Below are 21548 nucleotides of genomic sequence, written 5' to 3'. Positions count from 1 at the left end.
CAGCAGTGGCCACAGGACTGGAAAAGGTCAGTTTTCATCCCAGTCCCAAAGAAAGGCAATGACAGAGAATGCTCAAACAACCATACAATTGCACTCGTCTCATAGTCTAGCAAAGTAATGCTCAAAATTCTCCAAGCCAGGCTTCAACAGTATGTGAACCATGAACTTCCAGATGTTTAAGCTGGATTTAGAAAAGGCAGAGGAACCAGAGGTCAAATTGCCAACATCCTTTGGATCATTGAAAAAGCAAGAGAGTTCCAGACACCAAAGCCTTTGACTATGTGGATCACAACAAACTATGGAAAATCCTTCAAGAGATGGGAATATCAGAGCTCCTTACTGCCGTCTGAGAAATCTGTATGCAGGTCAAGAAGCAACAGTTAGAACTAGACATGGAACAACAGACTAGTTCCAAATTGGGAAAGGAATATGTCAAGGCTGTATATTGTCACCTTGTTTATTTGACTTATATGCAGAGTACATCATGCAAAATGATGGGCTGGATGTATCACAAGCTGGAGTCAAGATTACCTTGCTGGGAGAAATATCAATAACCTCAGATATGCAGATGACACCATACTTATTGCAGAAAGTGAAGAAGAACTAAAGAGCCTCTTGATGAAAGTGAAAGCTGCTGCTGCTGCTGCTAAGTTGCTTCAGTTGAGGCCAACTATCAGCGACCCCATGGACTGCAGCCCACCAGGCTCCTCCATCCATGGGATTCTCCAGGCAAGAGTACTAGAGTGGGGTGCCATTGTCTTCTCCCGAAAGTGAAAGAGGAGAGTGAAAAAGTTGGCTTAAAACTCAACATTCAGAAAACTAAGATCATGGCATCCAGTCCCATCACTCCATGGCAAATAGATGGGGAAATAGTGACAGACTTTATTTTGTGGGGCTCAAAAATCACTGCAGATGGTGACTGCAGCCATGGAATTAAAAGACACTTACTCCTTGGAAGAAAAATTAAGACCAACCTAGACAGCTTATTAAAAAGCAGAGACATTACTTGCCAACAAAGGTCCGTCTAGTCAAAGCTATGGTTTTTCCAGTAGTCATATATGGACATGAGAGTTGAACTATAAGGAAAGCTGAACATGAAAAAAAAAAAAAAAAAGAAAAAAGAAAGCTGAGCATGGAAGAATTGATGCTTTTGAGCTGTGGTGTTGGGGAAGACTCTTGAGAGTCCCTTGGACTGCAAGGCAATCCAACCGGTCAGTCCTAAAGGAAATCAGTCCTAAATATTTATTGGAAGGACTGATGCTGAAGCTGAAACTCCAACACTTTGGCCACCTGATGCGAAGAACTGACTCACTGGAAAAGACCCTGATGCTGGGAAAGATTGAAGGCCGGAGGACAAGGAGACAACAGCGGATGAGATGGTTGAGTGGCCTCACCTTCGTGATGGACATGAGTTTGAGTAAGCTCTGGGAATTTGTGATAGACAGGGAAGCCTGGCGTGCTGCTGTCCATGGGCTAGCAAAGAATTGGACCCAACTGAGCCACTGAACTGAACTGAGAATGATGAGAAAGACGGTGATGAGAAAGGCATAACACCTCTGTTCTGGTGAAGCTTACATTTTGATGGGAAGAGCGAGAAAATAAATGAAAAATAAGCAACCTAGCTAATAGATCAAATAGGAATAAATTTAGTGTATATTTAAGTAGAGTAATTTGATAAAGAGAGACAGGGGAACTGCTTTAGATGGGTGGGTAGGGAACACCTTTCAAAGAACATGATGTTTAATTTGGGATCTAATTGACAAGAAGGAAGCTATGGATCTTTGAAGAGAGATATGTTTAGATAGTGAATCAACTAGAGGAAAGCAGGATTCTAAACTAATTGGAGGCATGGTTTAAGAAATCTGCCTGGATTTGAATCCTGATTTTATCACTCACTCCCTGGGGGTCTTGAACAGTTTTTAACCTCTCAGTGTCTGGCGGGTAACAGCAGTAGTAATACCTAACTCAAACAGTTATTGGGAGGATTATATAAAAATATATGTCAAGTGTTTTGAAGAGTGTTTGATTAACAGTTAATTGTCTAATAAATGTTAGCCATTATTATAGTTCAATAAATCTTAGCTATTATTTTTCTTGCAAAGGAACTGAATTTGAATATGCTTGATGAGTTAAAAGGGAAACTGAATTAAAAATGAAGAAGGCCAGTATATCCAGAGAAAACTTGGAAAAGTAGAAGGTGAGGTTGTAGAGGTGAATAGAATAAAACTTTGCAAAATCACAGTTAGTATTTGAATTTTACTCTAGGTGTGATGGAAAGCTGTTGGAGGATTTTAAGAAAATGGGAAGGTGACAAATGTGAGTTGCATTTAAAAAAGATCACTCTAGCTATACATGGAAAATTAATTGTAGAGGAGATAAAGTATAGGCAAAGAGACCCATTGAATGTTACCACATTGGGCAGATGAGAGATAATGAAAGTGGTAATGAAGACTGGATGAAGCACAAGCTGGAATCAAGATTACCAGGAGAAATATCAATAACCTCAGATATGCAGATGACACTACCCTTATGGCAGAAAGTGAAAAAGAACTAAAGAGCCTCTTGATGAAAGTGAAAGAGGAGAGTGAAAAAGTTGGCTTAAAACTCAACATTCAGAAAACTAAGATCATGGCATCTTGTCCCATCACTTCATGGCAAATAGATGGGGAAACAATGGAAACAGTGACAGGCTATTTTTTTGGGCTCCAAAATCACTGCAGATGGTGATTGCAGCCATGAAATTAAAAGACGCTTACTCCTTGGAAGAAAAGTTATGACCAACCTAGACAGCTTATTAAAAAGCAGAGACATTATTTTGCCAGCAAAGGTCTATCTAGTCTAGGCTATGGTTTTTCCAGTGGTCATGTATGGAAGTGAGAGTTGGACTATAAAGAAAGCTGAGCGCCAAAAACTTGATGCTTTTGAACTGTGGTGTTGGAGAAGGCTCTTGAGAGTCCCATGGACTGCAAGGCGATCCAACCAGTCCATCTTAAAGGAAATCAGCCCTCAATATTCATTGGGAGGACTGATGCTGAAGCTGAAACTCCAATACTTGGGCCACCTGATGTGAAGAACTGATTGATTGGAAAAGACCCTGATGCTGGGAAAACTTGAAGGCAGGAGGAGAAGAGGATGACAGAGGATGAGATGGTGGGATGGCATCACCAACTCAATGGATATGAGTTTGAGTAAACTCTGGGTGTTGGTGATGGACAGGGAGGCCTGGCATGCTGCAGTCCATCGAGTTGCAAGGAGTTTGACATGACTGAACAACTGAACTGAATGAAGATGGAGAAAAGTAGATGCATTTGGGTTATATATATATTTTTCTTTCTCAGATAAAGTCAATAGGACCAGGCTTTAGATTAGATGTTAGAATGAGAAGTAAAAAGAGAAATTAAAGAAAATCTCAAATTGAAAAATAATTGAGATATTGGCTTGTTCAGATGGTCAGATTATAGGGTGATTTACTCAGATTAAATGTTCAGGAAGGAATGGGTTTGGAAACAAACCTCAAGAATTTTGTATGGGTTATTTTATGTTGTTTCATGACTATTATCATTATCAGTAGAGAGGTAGAGATGACTATACAAATCTAGATAGCAGACACCCTTCTGAGACAGTTTTCAGAGTCTTCAGCACACTGATATTAGTGAAAGCCAGAGCCTTGGAGAGAGGGCACACACAAAGAAGAGGAAAGCATATAGGACAGAGTTCTGGGACATCACAGTATTTATAGCACCCAGTAAAGGAGCCCAATAAGAAGCTATAAATGGAATAGGGAAAATAGTGTAGTGTTAAGAAATCCTAAAAAAGAACAAGTTTTAAGGATGAAGTACTGACCTCAGGGGAATACAGAGATTGTTCAGAAATAATCAAAGAAATGATCATGGAATTTGGCAGCAAGAAGTCATTCATGATTAGAAGAATCAAATTAAGAGAATGTTGAGATCAGAAGTTTAGTTAGAGTTGGTTTTGAAAAGACTGTAGACTAAAGCAGGAGCTATAAAAGATTATTTTAACTAAGAAGCAGAGAAAAGAGGGTGGAGAAATATGAGGTTATGGGAAAATTTTGTTACTCTAATTCTTGTGCTGATGTGACTCTTGTTGCTTAATAAAGATTAGTTTGCCTTTACAAATAATCTAGTAGAAAGGGAGAAACTGATAATACAAATGGAAAAAATGAATTTCATAAGCAGATGATAGTTCAATCTGTTTATTAATTTATGCCGCTATCTTTTTATGGTTTTGTTGTTGTTTGTCTCTCTGTTCTTACTTCCACAGTTTCTCAGGAAATGTTCTTTGTGCAGTGTATTTCATCCAGGTTAGAATCCTGAGGTGAGTGATAGGAGATCTGGTTTCTGAATCATAATATTAAATAATCATATAGTATTGGATAATGTGCTTATTCTCCAGGATGGAGTTTTCTCATCTCTCAATGCAAGTTCTGAAGCTTAACATTTTGTTACGCTAACTAAGGGGACATGGACTGGATAGAAGCTTCTCTTAGAAATAGTTATTAGATTCCTAAGCTAAAGTTCATCTTGTCAAGTGAAATTAATAAATTAAAATTGCAGGAATTTATAAAAGCTGGCCGCTTTTTTAGTTATAATTTGTGATAGTATTAAGTTCAGTTCAGTTCAATCGCTCAGTCATGTCCGACTCTTTGTGACTCCATGAATCGGAGCACGCCAGGCCTCCCTGTCCATCACCAACTCCCGGAGTTTACCCAAACTCATATCCATCGAGTTGGTGATGCCATCCAACCATCTCATCCTCTGTCGTCCCCTTCTCCTCTTGTCCCCAATCCTTCCCAGCATCAGGGTCTTTACCAATGAGTCAACTCTTCGCATGAGGTGGCCAAAGTATTGGAGCTTCAGCTTCAACATCAGTCCTTCCAATGAACACCCAGGACTGATCTCCTTTAGGATGGACTGGTTGGATCTCCTTGCAGTCCAAGGGACTCTCAAGAGTCTTCTCCAACACCACAGTTCAAAAGCATCAATTCTTTGGCACTCAGCTTTCTTCACAGTCCAACTCTCACATCCATACATGACTACTGGAAAAACCATAGCCTTGACTAAACGGACCTTTGCTGGCAAAGTAATGTCTCTGCTTTTTAATATGCTGTCTAGGTTGGTCATAACTTTCCTTCCAAGGAGTAAGCGTCTTTTAATTTCATGGCTGCAATCACCATCTGCAGTGATTTTGGAGCCCAGAAAAATAAAGTCAGCCACTGTTTCCACTGTTTCCCCATCTATTTGCCATGAAGTGATAGGACCAGATGCCATGATCTTAGTTTTCTGAATGTTGAGCTTTAAGCCAACTTTTTCACTCTCCCCTCTCACTTTCATCAAGAGGCTTTTTAGTTCTTCTTCACTTTCTGCTGTAAGGGTTAGTAAACACAGGTATTCTCATTCTGACTGAGCACAGAAGTTACAAAGTAAAATAAAAAATAAGTAACTTCTGTTTCTTGGTTCCCCCAAACTGGCTTTTGCTCAAATAAACATTATCTTTCCCACTTTTCTCTCACTTTCTATGAGGACAAAGGAAGCCAGACAGATAGGATAATTTCCCAAAATGCCTGGAAGATAAATGTTCCTGCAAAAGTGACTGGCATAGAAGGAAGTTAGAAGTCTTGCTTCATTGATTCTCTCCTGCTATGGTCTTCTGTCTGCTGTGAGACACATGAAAATATTAGCATTTTACACTGTTCTACATAGCATGGTTTTGTACGTTCAGAAAATATACTGAATGGGTAGTTGAAAAAAGTAACTATTTTAATACTCTGAGAATTTTGAGACATTAATTTTTTTATGATCAGTTGCAATCCATATTTATCAGTAAGTAGTTCAGGAAAAGGTATCATTTGGGATTCTGCAGGAAGATCAGTTGTTTGGATCAATGAAGCATAAAAACCATCTGTCTTTTTTTTTATCTCTTTAATATATAATTGTACTTTGTAATATCCTGGACTAGTAGCTCAGGCCTTGAATCCTAAGGCCATGACCATATAAATAAATGGAGTGGCAAATATCTTTATGACTGAATGTTATTTCTTTTTACTTAAGGCTGTTGAAGAACTCATATAGCAAAAAGTAGATATGATTTGATCTTTGAAGTCTGTTTATTAAAGCTGCTTAAGTTTGTCTCCACCATATATTGGATAGTAAATGTTTATATTTATATTATTTAACCATGTATTTGCATGACTCATTGGAAAAGACCCTAATGCTGGGTAGGATTGGGGGCTGGAGGAGAAGGGGACGACAGAGGATGAGATGGTTGGATGGCATCACTGACTCGATGGACATGGGTTTGGGTAGACTCCGGGAGTTGGTGATGGACAGAGAGGCCTGGCGTGCTGCCAATTCATGGGGTCGCAAAGAGTCGGACATGACTGAGGGACTGAACTGAACTGATTTGCGTGTCTAATCTCACCAACTGTGCTGCTGAAGGAAAGATGGGGGCTAAGAATGGACATATAGATGCTGTATTGCATGGCTTAGGAATGAGTTTTCAGTGGGTGTCTGGTAAATGGGATCAAGAATAACATGTGTCTAAATACCTCCACTTTCCAAAATTAACAGAATTTTACTCTTAAATTATTTTAAAAACTGCCTGAACTTTTTCTGAGCTAAAGCTTATATTATGTGTGTATCTTTAAGGAGAAACCTATTTAATATCCAAACTAAATGAAGCAGAATTGTATCTTGAAAACCAGTAATTTGGCAATTCATGCTTGCCTCTGAAAACACAGGTTTTATATTATTAAAAGGCTTATAATTTAATTGCAATCTAGAACAATGTAGGACATAGAAAAGAAAGATAAATAATAAACAATTTATGGTAGAACAAAATATATAAAGTACCCCCAAAATGTCTTAAAATCACTAGGACCTCAAGGTTCCAGAAGAATGAATCATCAAGTTCATGGACACTAGAGAGATTGCATTCTATATTTATAATTTTTAATTTTAGGAAGAATCAGTCCAGTTCAGTCACTCATTCACGTCCAACTCTTTGCAACCCCATGGACTGCTGCATGCCAGGCTTCTCTGTCCATCACCAATTCCTGGAGTTTACTCAAACTCATGTCCATTGAGTCGGTGATGCCATCCAACCATCTCATCCTCTGTCATCTCCATCTCCTCCCACCTTCAAATTTCCCAGCATCAGGATCTTTTCCAGTGAGTCAGCTCTTTGCATCAGGTGGCCCAAGTATTGGAGTTTCAGCTTCAGCATCAGTCCTTCCAATGAATATTCAGGACTGATTTCCTTTAGGATGGACTGGTTGGATCTCCTTGCAGTTCAAGGGACTCTCAAGAGTCTTTTTCAACACCACAGTTCAAAAGCATCAACTCTTCTGTGCTCAGCTTTCTTTATAGTTCAACTCTCACATCCATACATGACTACTGGAAAACTGTAGCTTTGACTAGATGGACTTTTGTTGGCAAAGTAATGTCTCTGCTTTTTAATATGCTATCTAGGTTGGTCATAGCTTTTCTTCCAAGGAATAAGTGTCTTTTAATTTCATGGCTGCAGTTACCATATGCACTCATTTTGGAGCCCCCTCAAAGTAAAATCTCTCACTGTTTCCATTGTTTCCCCATCTATTTGCAATGAAGTGATGGGACCAGATATCATGATCTTAGTTTTCTGAATGTTGAATGTTGAATGTTGATTTTTAAGCCAAGTTTTTCCCTCTTCTCTTTCACTTAGGAAGAAAAGGACTTAGGAAGTGCTATTCTTCACAGTGAAAAGTGCTATTCTTCACTTAGGAAGAACAGGACTCCTTAATAAATGTGAAAGTGAAAGTGAAATCACTCAGTCGTGTCTGACTCTTTGTGACCCCATGGACTGTAGCCTACCAGGCTCCTCCATCCATGGGATTTTCCAGAGAAGAGTACTGGAGTGGACTGCCATTTTCTTCTCCAGGGAATCTTTCCGACCCAGGGCTCAAACCCAGGTATCCCACGTTGTAGGCAGACGCTTTACTGTCCGAGCCACCAGAGAAGTTCTCAATTTAATTTGAGGAGGTATTCTTATAAATTTCTCTCATTAAGTCTCCAAGTTAAATCTCACTTTTCATCCCAGGCACAAAGTTTGGCTTTTCTGTTAATTCTTCCTTTCACTGATATTTTTACTGTCTCTTGCTTTAAGTGGTGAGTAGAGCCAAAGATCAGGTATTCTGAATAAAATACTGCATTGCCCTTGAAAGAATAGATGGCAACAAAACCCAAGACTAAAAAAAAAGATTGTGTTTTTGTTGTCTTTTTTCCCCAAAATATAATTATTTTACAGTTGATGTACACTGATTTATTTCTTGAAAGTAACATAGAGCTTTTTGTTTTAAAAATAGTATTGGCTCTCAGAGACTCTATAGACACTAATTTTTACCTATTATGTTTCAGATATTTTATCATACTCTATGTAGATTCAACTGAAACAAGACAACGATGATCCCTGACTTCTCAGTACAGGGATAACTCCATAGGGTAGTAAAGGTTAAAGAAAAGCAAATGGGCATTTTGTGTAAAATATCTGAAGTGCCGTGGGGAAGAGAGGTAGGGGCATGTGGGAGACCATGCTAAGGGAATTCAGCCATGTTAAGGAGCAATCAGAGAAGTCTCCATAGAAAAGTTGGTATTTGGTCTGATATTAAAAAGCAAGCTTCGAATTTGGATAAGTAAGGTGGGGAGGAAATTCAGAGTCCAGGAGGTGAAGAAGCATGCAAGATTGAGAAAATAAAAGGATTAGAATGAGTGCATGATGAGAACTGGAGAGAAAAGGCAGAGTGAGGCAGATTCCATGTCATCGAAACAAACCATGAACAGCTATTTAGATTTAATTTTAAAGGAAAATCACGTGAACACGTTGTGATATAATTAGATTTGCATTTCAAAGAGGATAAATATCTATTGTGGTGGAGCAGGAATGACTTCAGGTAAGGGGAGTGCTTTGGAGGCCTTTGTAGTATTCCATCTGAGAGGTGATGAATGGTGTTCTGGATTAGGGTGGTGGAAGTGTGGATGCAAAGAGGTGGTTTTGAGGAATCCGTGAGGGAGAGGTAAAGATGCAGTAATTGTGTGCCAGTGAAGTTCAGGGAAGAATCAGAAATGACTCTGACTTCTTTCTACAGCAGTTGGGTTCTTTTTACTGAGTTAAATGTACTGACGTATCCCGAGCATTTCTCTGTTACAAAAGTGAAAGTGAAAGTTGCTCAGTTGTGTCCAACTCTTTGCGACCCCATAGGCTGTACAGTCCATGGAATTCTCCAGGCCAGAATACTGGAGTGGGTAGCCTTTCCATTCTCCAGGAGATCTTCCCAACCCAGGGATGGAACCCAGGTCTCCTGCAATGCAGGCAGATTCTTTACCAGCTGAGCCACAAGGGAAGCCCATTGTGGCTCTGTTACTGTGTACCCAACAAAAGATACCATGTGTGAGAAAGAAATCTCAGTCTTTGAACTCAGAAGGACTTGGGTTTAGAGTTGCTGCCTCCAGCATGTACTTTTGGCAAATTTAAGCTGAGTGTCTGTTCCATAAATTGCTAGTAATAATACCTGACTCACAGTTCTTGCAGCAGTTAGGACTAACATACATAAAAAAGCTGGCAGTGTCGGTCAAGTAGGCTCTCAGCATTGCTGCAGTTATCTGCCTATGTGCTTATTCCCCACTATAATGCATGCTTCTTGGCAGTAGAAGGGCACTGCCTGCTACTCATCTTTGTATCCCCAAATACCTGGTTAAGTGCCAGTGCACACTGGAGAGTTTATAAATATTTATTGAATGTACAAATAAGACTATTGTCACAAAGACAATTTGGTTTCTCTTCTACAACTAATTTGGCATAACCATGATAAAGACAGTAACCCAAGTTGAAATTACTTATGATTTCAAATTTTGAATGCTACGGATACTTGTGTTAAACATGAAGGCTCAGAACTGTTTCTGTTAATAGAAGGGTGCATCTTGTACTTCACTAGATGGCACCAAACCATTGCCCTAAAATAGAACTAACATAAGGAAGTGGGAAGGGATTGTAAAGGGCTGGAAAGCCAGAAAGCCTGATTATAATCTAAATTAGATATCTATTGGTGATCTCAGGGGTTGTGCAAGAGCATTAACTGTGCTTTTCCAGTTAGATTCTCACAGGCATATAATTATAGTTTGCATGCCTTGGAATGTGATATGATTTAATTAAGCACAGGGGACTTTATTCAGTCCCTCATAGGAGAAAATTAAATACTTAGGAAACAGCATTACTGTACCTTATTCAGGCCACTAGAGTGCATTGCTGTTGAAGCATTTTTTTTTTTTTTCTAATTTTTATTTTCTCTAAAACTTTAATTCCCTAGAAGAAATAAGCTGAATGGTGCCCTAGTGGTCTCATGACTCCTTCTCACAACCTTATTAAGTTAAACTTTGCAGGCAATGACACTAGCTTGTGTTTTAGTTTCTTAAACTTTGTGTGATGTACACTGACATTTTCCCTAAAAACAAATAAACTGCAAAGGTGAGTGGAAATGTATTCCTCATAGTTGCAGTTTTATTTTCTTTCCCCAGTCCATTTTCACCCTCTACTAATTGCCTGTTGTGTGTTGAGATGCTTTTGTGAAGAACAAAGATGTCACTGATGGATAAGCCTTCTTGCTCCTGTTACTATATTGCTGATATCATAATTATTCAATATACCACTCTACATCTGAGCAGCATAGCAGCTGGATTTTCGACCTTTTTGGAACATTGAGCCCCTAATGTGTTCTTTTTTTTTTTTCCCTCTACATTTACTGTTTATGGTCCTGATTTTATTTAACATCTATTTTCTGAGTCTGTATGTTCTAATGTTTTGATATTCAGGCACTTCTTTATGAGATACTGCTGGGTAGGCAGCTAAAAGTGTTCACAGAGATAAGTTGGTCCAATCTGTACAAATTTTCAGGGATTATAAAAACTAAGTAAAGTGTGAATCAAATTATAACTTAGTTTCACACGAAGTTATATATATATATTTGTATTTTCTGATGTAAATATATGTACCTAACCAAGTACCTCCTTTGAAATTGGAGTAATTCTTCTTCTAATGAAAAAATATGAAGATTCATTTATTTTTTCAGGAACCAGTGTGACTTTCACAGTGTCAAGGCTGTCTCTCTCTACCTGGACATGTTTTCTATATTGTAATTAAGCCAATAGCAAACCTCTTTGCTCAGATAGTCTCAGTAAATGGTTTTGATGAATTGACATAAACATGGTGTGATAGAGAAGAGGACCCAAATATCCCAAACCATTCTTGGGACAAAAGTGTAAATGAGTTAGAATCATTCATTGTGGCACTGGCCTCTTTGTTAAGTGAATAGGGATCTGAGGGCTACCGAAAATCTAAAGTGAAGCACTTGTGATGTGAGAACTATTTTCAGTATTTTGTAAGGTCATATCAATTAATCAAAGAGCATTCACCTCATTAAATAAAAAAGTAAATACTAATGTTATTGCTCTTTGATATCTATATTTTCTGGGCTGGATTAAGCACAAGCTGGAATCAAGATTGCTGGGAGAAATATCAATAACCTCAGATATGCAGATGACACCACCCTTATGGCAGAAAGTGAAGAGGAACTAAAGAGCCTCTTGATGAAAGTGAAAGAGGAGAGAGAAAAAGTTGGCTTAAAGCTCAACATTCAGAAAACTAAAATGATGGCATCCAGTCCCATCACTTCATGGAAAATAGATGGGGAAAGAGTGGAAACAGTGAGAGACTCTATTTTTTTGGGCTCCAAAATGACTGCAGACGGTGATTGCAGCCATGAAATTAAAAGATGCTTCCTCCTTGGAAGAAAAGTTCTGACCAACCTGGACAGCATATTAAAAAGCAGAGACTTTACTTTGCCAAGAAAGGTCCATCTAGTCAAGGCTATGGTTTTTCCAATAGTCACGTATGGATATGAGAGTTGGACTATAAAGAAAGCTGAGTGCCGAAGAATTGATACTTTTGAACTGTGGTGCTGGAGAAGACTCTTGAGAGTCCCTTGAACTGCAAGGAGATCCAACGAGTCCATCCTAAAGAAAATCAGTCCTGAATATTCATTGGAAGGACTGATGTTGAAGCCAAAACTCCAATACGTTGGCCACCTCATGCGAAGAGCTGACTCATTTGAAAAGACCCTGATGCTGGGAAAGATTGATGGCAGGAGGAGAAGGGGATGACAGAGGATGAGATGGTTGGATGGCATCATTGACTCAATGGACATGAGTTTGAGTAAACTCAGGTATTTGGCGATGGACAGGGAGGCCTGGCGTGCTGCAGTCCAGGTGTCGCAGAGTTGGACATGATTGAGTGACTGAACTGAACTGATATCTATATTGGTTGCTAGATTGTATATTTTTGATTAGGTAAAATAAAAATAGAATAGCATGTTTTCATGATTTTTTACTTGTTCTTCATTACCTAGATACAGTTTTGGTTCAATAAACTTTTTGTTGTAGTTACCAAAAACATGTTAACTAATTAATACAACTTATTTGATACATTCTTTCAAACTTTGTGGTCCATGGCAGAAAATTTATAAAAGGAGTCTTTGATATATATTGCCGATCACAGTCTTGAGGCCTAAGGACATCATAGAGACATTATCCATGTTTCAGTAAGGAGAAATAAGTTGAATTTGTGTCTGCATAGATTAACCCTTTTTGTCCCAAATATAATTTTTAACATTGGGGGAGATTCTGTATCAGAAGTTATATGTGGATTAGAAAAAACAAACTGAGGGTTGTGAAAGAGCTGAGAGGAGTGTAGAAATTACCTAACTGTAGTAGACATTGTTTCCAGCTAAGTAAACTCAGAGAGAGTATATGTCAGAGGTAAAGTTTACTTCTAAAGTAGAGCAAATCCCAAGAGCTTTCTGTGTTAATTCTTTAAACACATAACTTGGCAGACTCCAAGGTGATGACTAGGTGTAGAACGTTTCTGTTGCATGTGTTTGTTTTAGTAGAATCCATTTGTGCTATGTAGGTGCCTGGACTTAGCATACAAAACCAGTGGCTTGGGTTTATTGTAAAATGGTAGGAATGACAGAGTGAATTGATATACAAGGTCTTTAATGGTTCACCAACAACAAATGGACCTCTTCCACGTCAAATTGAAGCCCTACATAGACCAGTCCTAGGTACTGTCATTTACAGAAAATCTTTACCCAGATGTTTTATGGGCTAATAAATATTCATTTGGATACTTCTTTGAACCACTAAAGTAACTTAGATATTGAGAGCCCTCAAACAATTCTTTATTTGGGATTTTTTCCTTGTTTGGTGCAGACATAATTTAGCAAGCTATGAAATCAATCTGTACATAGAACTAAAAGTATTTCTTGATTAAAAAAAGAATAAAATATAACAGCAGAATTTATGTCAGTAATGTTTACCTATTTTCCACTAGCAGTAAACTCCACAGTTTGAATTATAAAAGCAAACCATTTGAAGGAGTTTTTAAGCATTGTATTAAATGACTTTTCCCTTGCTTAGTCTTAGTCAGTCCTATGCCATCTTAACACAAATATGTGGCAGAAGGAGATAATTTTTTTTTGTTAAGTAAAAGAGATTGTTCTGTTAGTTTTTGAAATACCTAATATTTACTCTGTTGAAAGTTTAGAAATTGTTATATGGCTGCTTATAGAATTAATTTATTCAGCAAATGTTTACTGAGTAATTTAATAAGTTTTTTAGGCATTGAGAGACACAATATTTAGAGTGAATATCATAGACACTGTACTTGTTCTTGTGGGACAAAACTCTTAACAAAAGAGTCATCCAATTACACACAAAATGATAATGAAACCTGGAAAGTCCAATCATTGGTGAGATATCAAGATTTGAGAGCACCTAGCAGGAATGCAGAGGGTACAGGGGGAGGGCTGTGAAGATTTTGGTGAGGCTTAACATTAAAACTGAGACCTGCAAAATGAATAGGACTTTGTCACATGTGACAAGTGAAAGTGTATTTATTGATAAAGAAAAGATAAACAGAGGAGAGTGTTTCAGGAAAAGGGACAAACCAAGCCTCAATATGGTCCTATGGTTAGATGTAGACCACATGTGAAAATGGGACATAGCATGTAAGGGGAGAAAAGACAGGACCTAAAATGAGGATGTGGGCTTCCCAGGTGGTACTAGTGGTAAAGAACTCACCTGACAGTGCAGGAGATGTAAGAATCATGGGTTCGATCCCTGGGTCGGGAAGATCCCCTGGAGAAGGAAATGGCAGCCCACTCCAGTATTCTTGCCTGGAGAATCACATGAACAGAGGCGCCTGGTGGGCTGTAGTCCATGGGGTCACAAAGAATCGGACATAACTGAAGTGACTTAGCAGTAGCAGGAGCAACGAGGATATAGGGAGGACCACACATGAAAGGCATCCTAAGCCTCATGCCCTAGGATCAACTGTATCCTAGGGCATAAGGGATGCATAGGAGATTTTAAATAGAGGAAAATAATTTTAGATTTATATTTTAAAAAATCTCGTTGGCAATAATGTAGACAGTGGGTGGAGAAGAGCAAGTAGTGGCATCTACTCAAGTCATGACTATTAGGTGAAAAAGTATGGACCTTGAATGATGAGAAATAAGGAACTGAGGGTTCCTGCACATGTGCTTACCCTTAGGGGTTTATGTTACTGCCTTCTGATTAATTTTGTTGGATTCTCTTGGAAATCCTGAGATGACTGCTGTAGGGCCTCCCATGTGGTTATTCCCCACTTTATTTTGAGATTGTGATTACTGAATGCAACATTTTGCAATTTAGCTGTTTTTATCATTGGGATTGCATCTGTAAAATAAGTAGTCTTTAAAATGTTCTTGTAAGTCATCCAAATTTTAAGTATTTACATTTATTCTCTGAATGTTTCTTTACTAGAAATTCTTTTTTTTCAAATTCTTCCATCCTCTTCCCAGTTTATTTCACATTCTAGAGAAGTTTTTCTTTTCCTTGAGAGAACATTTTCTATGGTTATTGAGCACTCCCCTTTCAAATCCTATCATATCACATCAACAAGTAAAACATTATTTCTAAATGGACTTACCACCCCTCCTTATTCAATTCGTGGACCCTTATTTATTTCATATACGTTACGAACTAGCCTCCTAATGACTTCAATTGAGTAATTAGCTTATGCATACAACAGAAAAGTTTGTAAACTCAGACCAGATTGAACCACACATTTTAGTAGTTAAGAATTCGAGTCCATGAACAAGTCAAATGCTTGGCCCCTTGTATAGCAGTGAATATGCATTCGAGTAGGTGCCTCCTTTTTGTTTCTTGAGTGGATCAGAGCAGCTGATGGCAGCTCTGCACGGTAGAGGAATGGTTGTCGTTTCCTTTAACATCACTATTTCACATTTGTTTCCAGGGCAATATCCTCTCCCCAGCCTCTAACTTCCTCCACTACCAGAAATGACTTCCCTCTTCCCTTGGCCAGGCAGTGATTGATCATCACCTATCCTATGTCTGAAATAAAACTTACTTTCATAGTGTAGCTGATAGAATTGCTGTGTCTATCAGACCTCTTTATTTCAAGCGACCAAACAGTCACCGGGTGCTCTGAAAGTCAGGCAGCTGTTAATCAGAATGACCAGGAATGCTTAAGCCTTTAAGGAACACTTGCTTTACACTTAGAAAGCAGGCATTAGTTTCCCTATAATTAGGAATTCATGACTATTTGCAAAATGCAAGAAAGCAGTTTTCATTGAAACTACTTAAAAACACAACCTGGACAAATGGAATTGTTCTACTCACTTAGCTTCTTCATGCAGTCACGAAGTCTGGTTTCCAAGCTGAGCACCCTTTGATGTAGCTCCTCATAGTCATAGGCACCGATCTCCTCCTGAATTCCCGTGAGGACAGCAGACAGATTCCGGATTTCCTCCTTGAATTGGGTGATTAACTTGGCATCTGTTTTGTACTGTTCTAGCACAGGAATCAAAGGCAGGAGTTCGTCCATCTTCTCTTTCAGCTCCTGTGAAAAGCAGCCAGTTGTTTCTGAGAGTCACTTAACCAGATCAAGCAGCTACATTCTTCTTCATGATGCTACAGGAAGATTATTAGAAAAGATTCACAATGCCTTATTGATTTTTTATTGAAATTGGGTATTTCAGGAGCATGTAAGTGGTCACATGATCATTAGTAGTAAATCCACTTATCTCACCATTCAGTACAAGATCATCTCTTTAAATGGTTACATGATTTTCTATGCAACGAACTGATCCTTATCATAATGACAGAACTTCCTATGGTACCAGTTAGGGGTTTATGTGAAATATTGCTTTCTGGTGACTTTTTATAAAGTGAACAATGTATTATTTAGTCAGGAAATATAAATAGGGTCCATCTTCTAAATATGAATTATTATAAATTGGTCAAATACCCTGTTTAGCCAAGTCTATTTACCCATTAACTGATTATCAATAATATAAGGGTATTTATAGAAAATTTTGGATCCTGGAAGAGCTTTACACTAACAGAATTTTTCCAATTTTGGGCTTGTTCCACTCCTCCCTTCTACTCATCCCTCTTTTTAATATCCTTCTTAGCACAGCATCATTAGGAATGTAAGTTCACCAAGTATAAAAAAATCATGCAAAGCTTTAAAAGCTCAAAGAAATGTATGTTGCTGTTTATTGTTTTGAATTATTACTTATACTCTGACTTCATTTGCCTTAGCATAGATCATTTAGAGCTCTTTATGTAGGGCAGAGTTGCTTACCAGTGTAGTGAATTACTTCTTTCAAGGACTAAGGTGGTTATGATTTATGTAATAAATGAGCGCAGAGTTTTTTTGAAATGGAAACACTGATTTTTGTCTGGAGAACGAGAAGTGTATTTTGCCAACAGTTTCCCCCTCATTCTTATCTTAGGACTGAGCCAGAACTACAGTTTCACTTTCAGTCTCTGGCATTGTCACCTTTTTTTCCTTTCCTTTAAGTTGATGGTGGTACCCAGTGAAAATATTTCATGTGTTTGATTCAGTTGTGAATTTATTACAAATTTTCTCATTTGTGGAAGAGCCGTTACTGCTATGATCATTTGAGAATAATCCATAGGTGCTGTCAGAAACCATGCTGTATGCTAACTAATTTAAGGAGCTGAAAATTGCATTTTACAATTACATTGAGATGTTATTACTGTCAATGTGTTAAAATAACAAGAACTCCCATTGCCACCCTGATTTATAGACTTGTGTATCTTGTGGGGAAATTTCCATGTGTTCTGTAAGATTGGAATTCTCAGCATTTATCTGTATGTCCATGTTGAGTGGGAGGGGGCAGAGAGTCTTAATGATGAGAAACTGATAAATATCACAGTCAAAAGGCAGAGTTGCAGAGCTTTGCTCATTTTAGTGTCTCATTTTGAAATAAACTTCTTAGTTTGAGCATTTTGTGCAATCCCTAAAGGAAGACACAATTGCTTCATTAGAATTTTAATGAGAAGAGTTCTGATAGTACCATTTGCTGCACATTATAACAACTGTTACAGTGATGAGTTTTATATTCTACTTATGGGTATATTGAAAAGAGAGCAATTCAGATGACATTTTTGGTGGCATTTTATTTCCCCTAAGCTAAAATCTATATATAGATATGGGTAAAAGTGTTAGTTACTTAGCCATGTCTGACTATGACCCCATGGACTGTAGCCCATCAGTCTTCTTGTCCATGGAATTCTCCAGGCAAGAATACTGGGGTGGGTTGCTATTCCCTTCTCCAGGGGATCTTTCTGACCCAGGGATCGAACCTATGTCTCCTGCGTTACAGGCAGATTCTTTACCGTCTGAGTCACCAGTGTATATGTATATGAATTTTGGAATCTTTTCAAAAATTTATAATTCAATTATTGGCAGTCAGTTCTAACTGAGGGCAATTGTTAGAGAGGAATGGAAAGCCTAACTAATGTACATATCAAATACTTAAAATATTAAAGTAGAGTAACACAGATCTGTGTGCTTAATAATCCTTTCTAGAATTTCACATTCTACTACGTTGCTCTTATAGCAAAGAGTATAGTTAAACTATCTTACCCAACCAAGATCTCTTCATAGAAGAATGACAGTCTCAAGTATGATATGAGACAAGTTCTTGTTTTTTTTTTTATCATAAAATATATGGAAGATACAACCTACTTAGATTTTTTGGCAAGTTGAAGATGGTGTACTAGAGGAGGATTTTCTTTCAATGTAAAAATATTAAATGGTAAACTTACTTTTGAAATGTGCCATTTCTTTTTCTCAAATATGGAAGCTCAGCAGCTAGAGCAAAATCTTAATCATAGTAGGACTTGGTGAATAAACACATTCAGCAAGTATATATTGAGCATTTAATTATTATTATTATATTTAATTCAGAGAACTATTGTTGACTTGGAGAGGCAATGTAGCATTGGTTTAAAGAGGTTTAACTTGGGAGTTAGACTTTGTAGTTCTGACACATATTAGATATGTGATCCTAGATGAATTGCATAATTTCTTTGTACATGAGTTTCTTCATCTGAATGATGGGAATAAACATAATGTCTACCTTACAGGATTGTTGTAAGGATTAAAGTAGTTAATATATAATATATTTAAAGTTATTGAAACTATATGTTGAATACATGTAATTCTTCAGAAAAAATGATGCTATTATCATTATTGCTGCATGGATTTTGACACACAAGTTCAATATATACATAGATTACATGAACTAGGAAAATCAAAATCATTATGTCCTATGATGCTGCCTGGTAATTAAGTTTTCTTATTGGCAGCTTATCTGCTGCTAGACATATTTATAGAATAGGCAGTTTTCTTTTTTGTTTTCTCTCTCAGCCTTGTATCTTTTTGTTTCTTTGTCTCTTCTCTTCTCCCAAAAGTTCCCATAGATGCATATACGTCATCATGTGTCACCAACTCTGCCAGCCCTGGTTCCGCAAGCAGTCCTTTGAAATGAGTTCTATATTGTCCATCTAATCTTGAATGATTTTCACTTTGAGCCAGAAACTCCGAGCTCCTCTTCTTCCGTCCCTCCTCCTTTCTGGGAATGCTCCCTAGGCGCTGTTAAGTGCCGGCTTGTCTTTCCTACTTAGTTGAAGGCTACAGCATCAGGCTCACTGTATTGCTGTATACCCTAATCTTGAATATTGAAAACTGACATAGAAAATCTTTTGGTTTTCTTGCTCTTCTGTGTAATTTAACATTTTCTGGGGAAGAAAGTGAGCACTAGTCCAAAACCATTTTCTTGATTATTGGTAAATCTTTCCCTGAAAGGATTTTTGATAACCCTTCCCCCGAAGTTGTCTAAACAAAATTAATGACTCCTCCCTTTGTGCTGTTAAGTAATGTTTATGCCTCTTTTTTTTTTTTTTGATTATGACCAACTTTATTTGCAACCTGCATTGTTGGGCACTTCATGGTAATGTGTTGTTCATTCAATATTGACTTTTGCATATATTGTTAAATCCCCCAAACAATACTTTTACACAGAGTCCTCCTGACAGTAGTCAACGTCAGAGATGATTTATCCTGTAGCCTCAAGGATGCGAGGACGACAGCACGCGTCTCGATGATGGGCAGGTGCACTCAGGTGCGTCATCACGCCTAGCACAAGGCTCAAACGTTTCAGTCCCTCCAGACAGTTATTTGTTTAAAGTAAGAGAAATAAGCTTTGGAAAAGTTAGTTTTTAACCTCACGTGTACCTTTTGTGGAAAAAGCTTCTTGCATTTTAAACTGTAGATGTATGCAGTTCACATTTGTTTGCTTTAAGTACTAAATCGGAACAGATTCAAGAAATCTTATTTTTGGTATATGATTATTCAGTGGTTCTCAGAGTAACCACAGGGAAACCAGATCATCTGGAGGATGGTGACTCGATACACGTGGTGCATCCAGGATGCAGAGTCACATTTTGTCCTGGAAGTTGTGTAATATATCAAAGGGCAGAGGTGTCAACCTACCTCAACAGGGCTCTCTTCTGAGACATGGAGTAACACAGAGACGAAGAGGCTCAGAGTTTATGCCTCTTTTTACTGTCAGTTTGACCAGTTTGTTAGGTCTCTTTCACAGAAGAGAGTTTATGCATTATACACCCAGCAGAGGGCCCAGCACTGCTTTATACACACTAAGTGCTCAATAAATATTGGTTAAAATTAATTCATTTGCTTGTCAACCTTATATTCTTCTGTGTTTACCATTTCTCCATAAATTCTCTATCCTAAGTTTGCTTATTCTCTCATTCACAGTAATCTTTCAATTTATTTTTATCTTCTAGGTCTTGCTCTAATTTGTTATAATTTCTTAACCTTCTGGCTTTGCTTGCTTCTCTCTTTAACCTTAAGATTATCACGTTAGCCCCCTCTCTCATCAGTACCCTGAACTTTCTTACCCTCTTGTCCTTCTTTTGTATCTTTCTGATAAAACTAGAACTGGCTCTCTATTCAGGCTCCTGAGCAGCAATGAAGAAAATGACAAAACAATGATAATTTCTGCCATATTAAATTATGTCATCCAGAGACCCTATTTCATGTCCCTAACTATCTCCTTGCCAATCACAATTATGTGTGAAAAACACTTCTGATGTTTGACCAAGAACTTGAATTCAGGCCCATTCCTTCACCCTTAGCAGCGAATCTTACTTCCTAATTATCAGGGAAAGCAGAGGCTATTATGTTTGTGAAATCTTAGTATGTTTTATAAACTATGTCCTGTGCCTTTGTCAGGCAGACTGTGTCTTTTTCATAGGAGATCAAATGGCATTATCATGGTCAGATTTTATTTCAATCTATGACAGTGTCATACATAGTTAATAAAAGTCCACATAGTGTGCTTAAAAGCACCATTTCTCCATTTTCAGTGTTTCTAGATAGTCAATAAATAGCTTAAAAAATGAAAAACAAAACTTTATTTGTATCAAATAGTGAAACCAACCCTCTTTTATGTGCTGTTAATAGTATTATTGCTTCTTTTCATAATTTATATTCTCTGTATTTCTCCTCATATTAGCAAGGCATAAAATCATCAGAAAGTCTTGGACAAATTTAATTATTAATTTTCCTAGATTTCCCATTGGCATACACATTGAAATGCGTTTAAATCTACCCACAATCTCCACCTAGCTCGAGGAGGGTGAGGCTGTTTTTATAGCAAGTTTTCTGTGCATTCCAACCAGCTAATGGTCAGTTTAAGTGGAGAGATGATTGACCTCCCCAATGAGTCTTGAACCTTACGTGTATGGGCCAATGCACAGTTATTTCTAGCTGAGTGTCATGGTGGCTGTCTGTTATACTCAGTGTCTTATTTGCATTAATAAGACAGCTGAAGTCACACCTACTTGAAAATGCTTGGTCATTAGTGTCTTCCGGTCATCTTCAATCTGCCGAAACTTGACCTTCAACCCTTTCATTTGCGTTTCCATTTTTAGGACGTATTGGAAATCTCTTTGAGTTCTCAAGTTTAAGACTTCAATAGATTGGGACATATTCTGAACCTGTTAAACAAGAACACTAGCTGTACATTATTGTCTATACTA

At 37.9% G+C, this 21548-nt stretch overlaps 1 protein-coding gene across 2 annotated transcripts in view; it reads right to left on the bottom strand.

The window, feature by feature from the left end:
• OLFM3 (olfactomedin 3) overlaps positions 1-21548 on the bottom strand; it is a 48578-nt gene that overhangs the window by 7225 nt on the left and 19805 nt on the right. For both annotated transcript variants that reach the window (XM_081493135.1, XM_081493136.1), the window contains 2 exons: positions 21351-21506; positions 15789-16008 (listed from right to left, as the gene is read on the bottom strand). In XM_081493135.1, the coding sequence (XP_081349261.1) occupies positions 15789-16008; positions 21351-21506 (376 nt within the window). The remainder of the gene's footprint in view (positions 1-15788; positions 16009-21350; positions 21507-21548) is intronic.

Source organism: Giraffa tippelskirchi, chromosome 5 (genome assembly GCF_054371585.1).
Source record: "Giraffa tippelskirchi isolate mGirTip1 chromosome 5, T2T-mGirTip1v1.2.pri, whole genome shotgun sequence".
NCBI classification, from domain to species: domain Eukaryota; kingdom Metazoa; phylum Chordata; class Mammalia; order Artiodactyla; family Giraffidae; genus Giraffa; species Giraffa tippelskirchi.
This window is presented reverse-complemented; position numbering and strand designations above follow the sequence as displayed.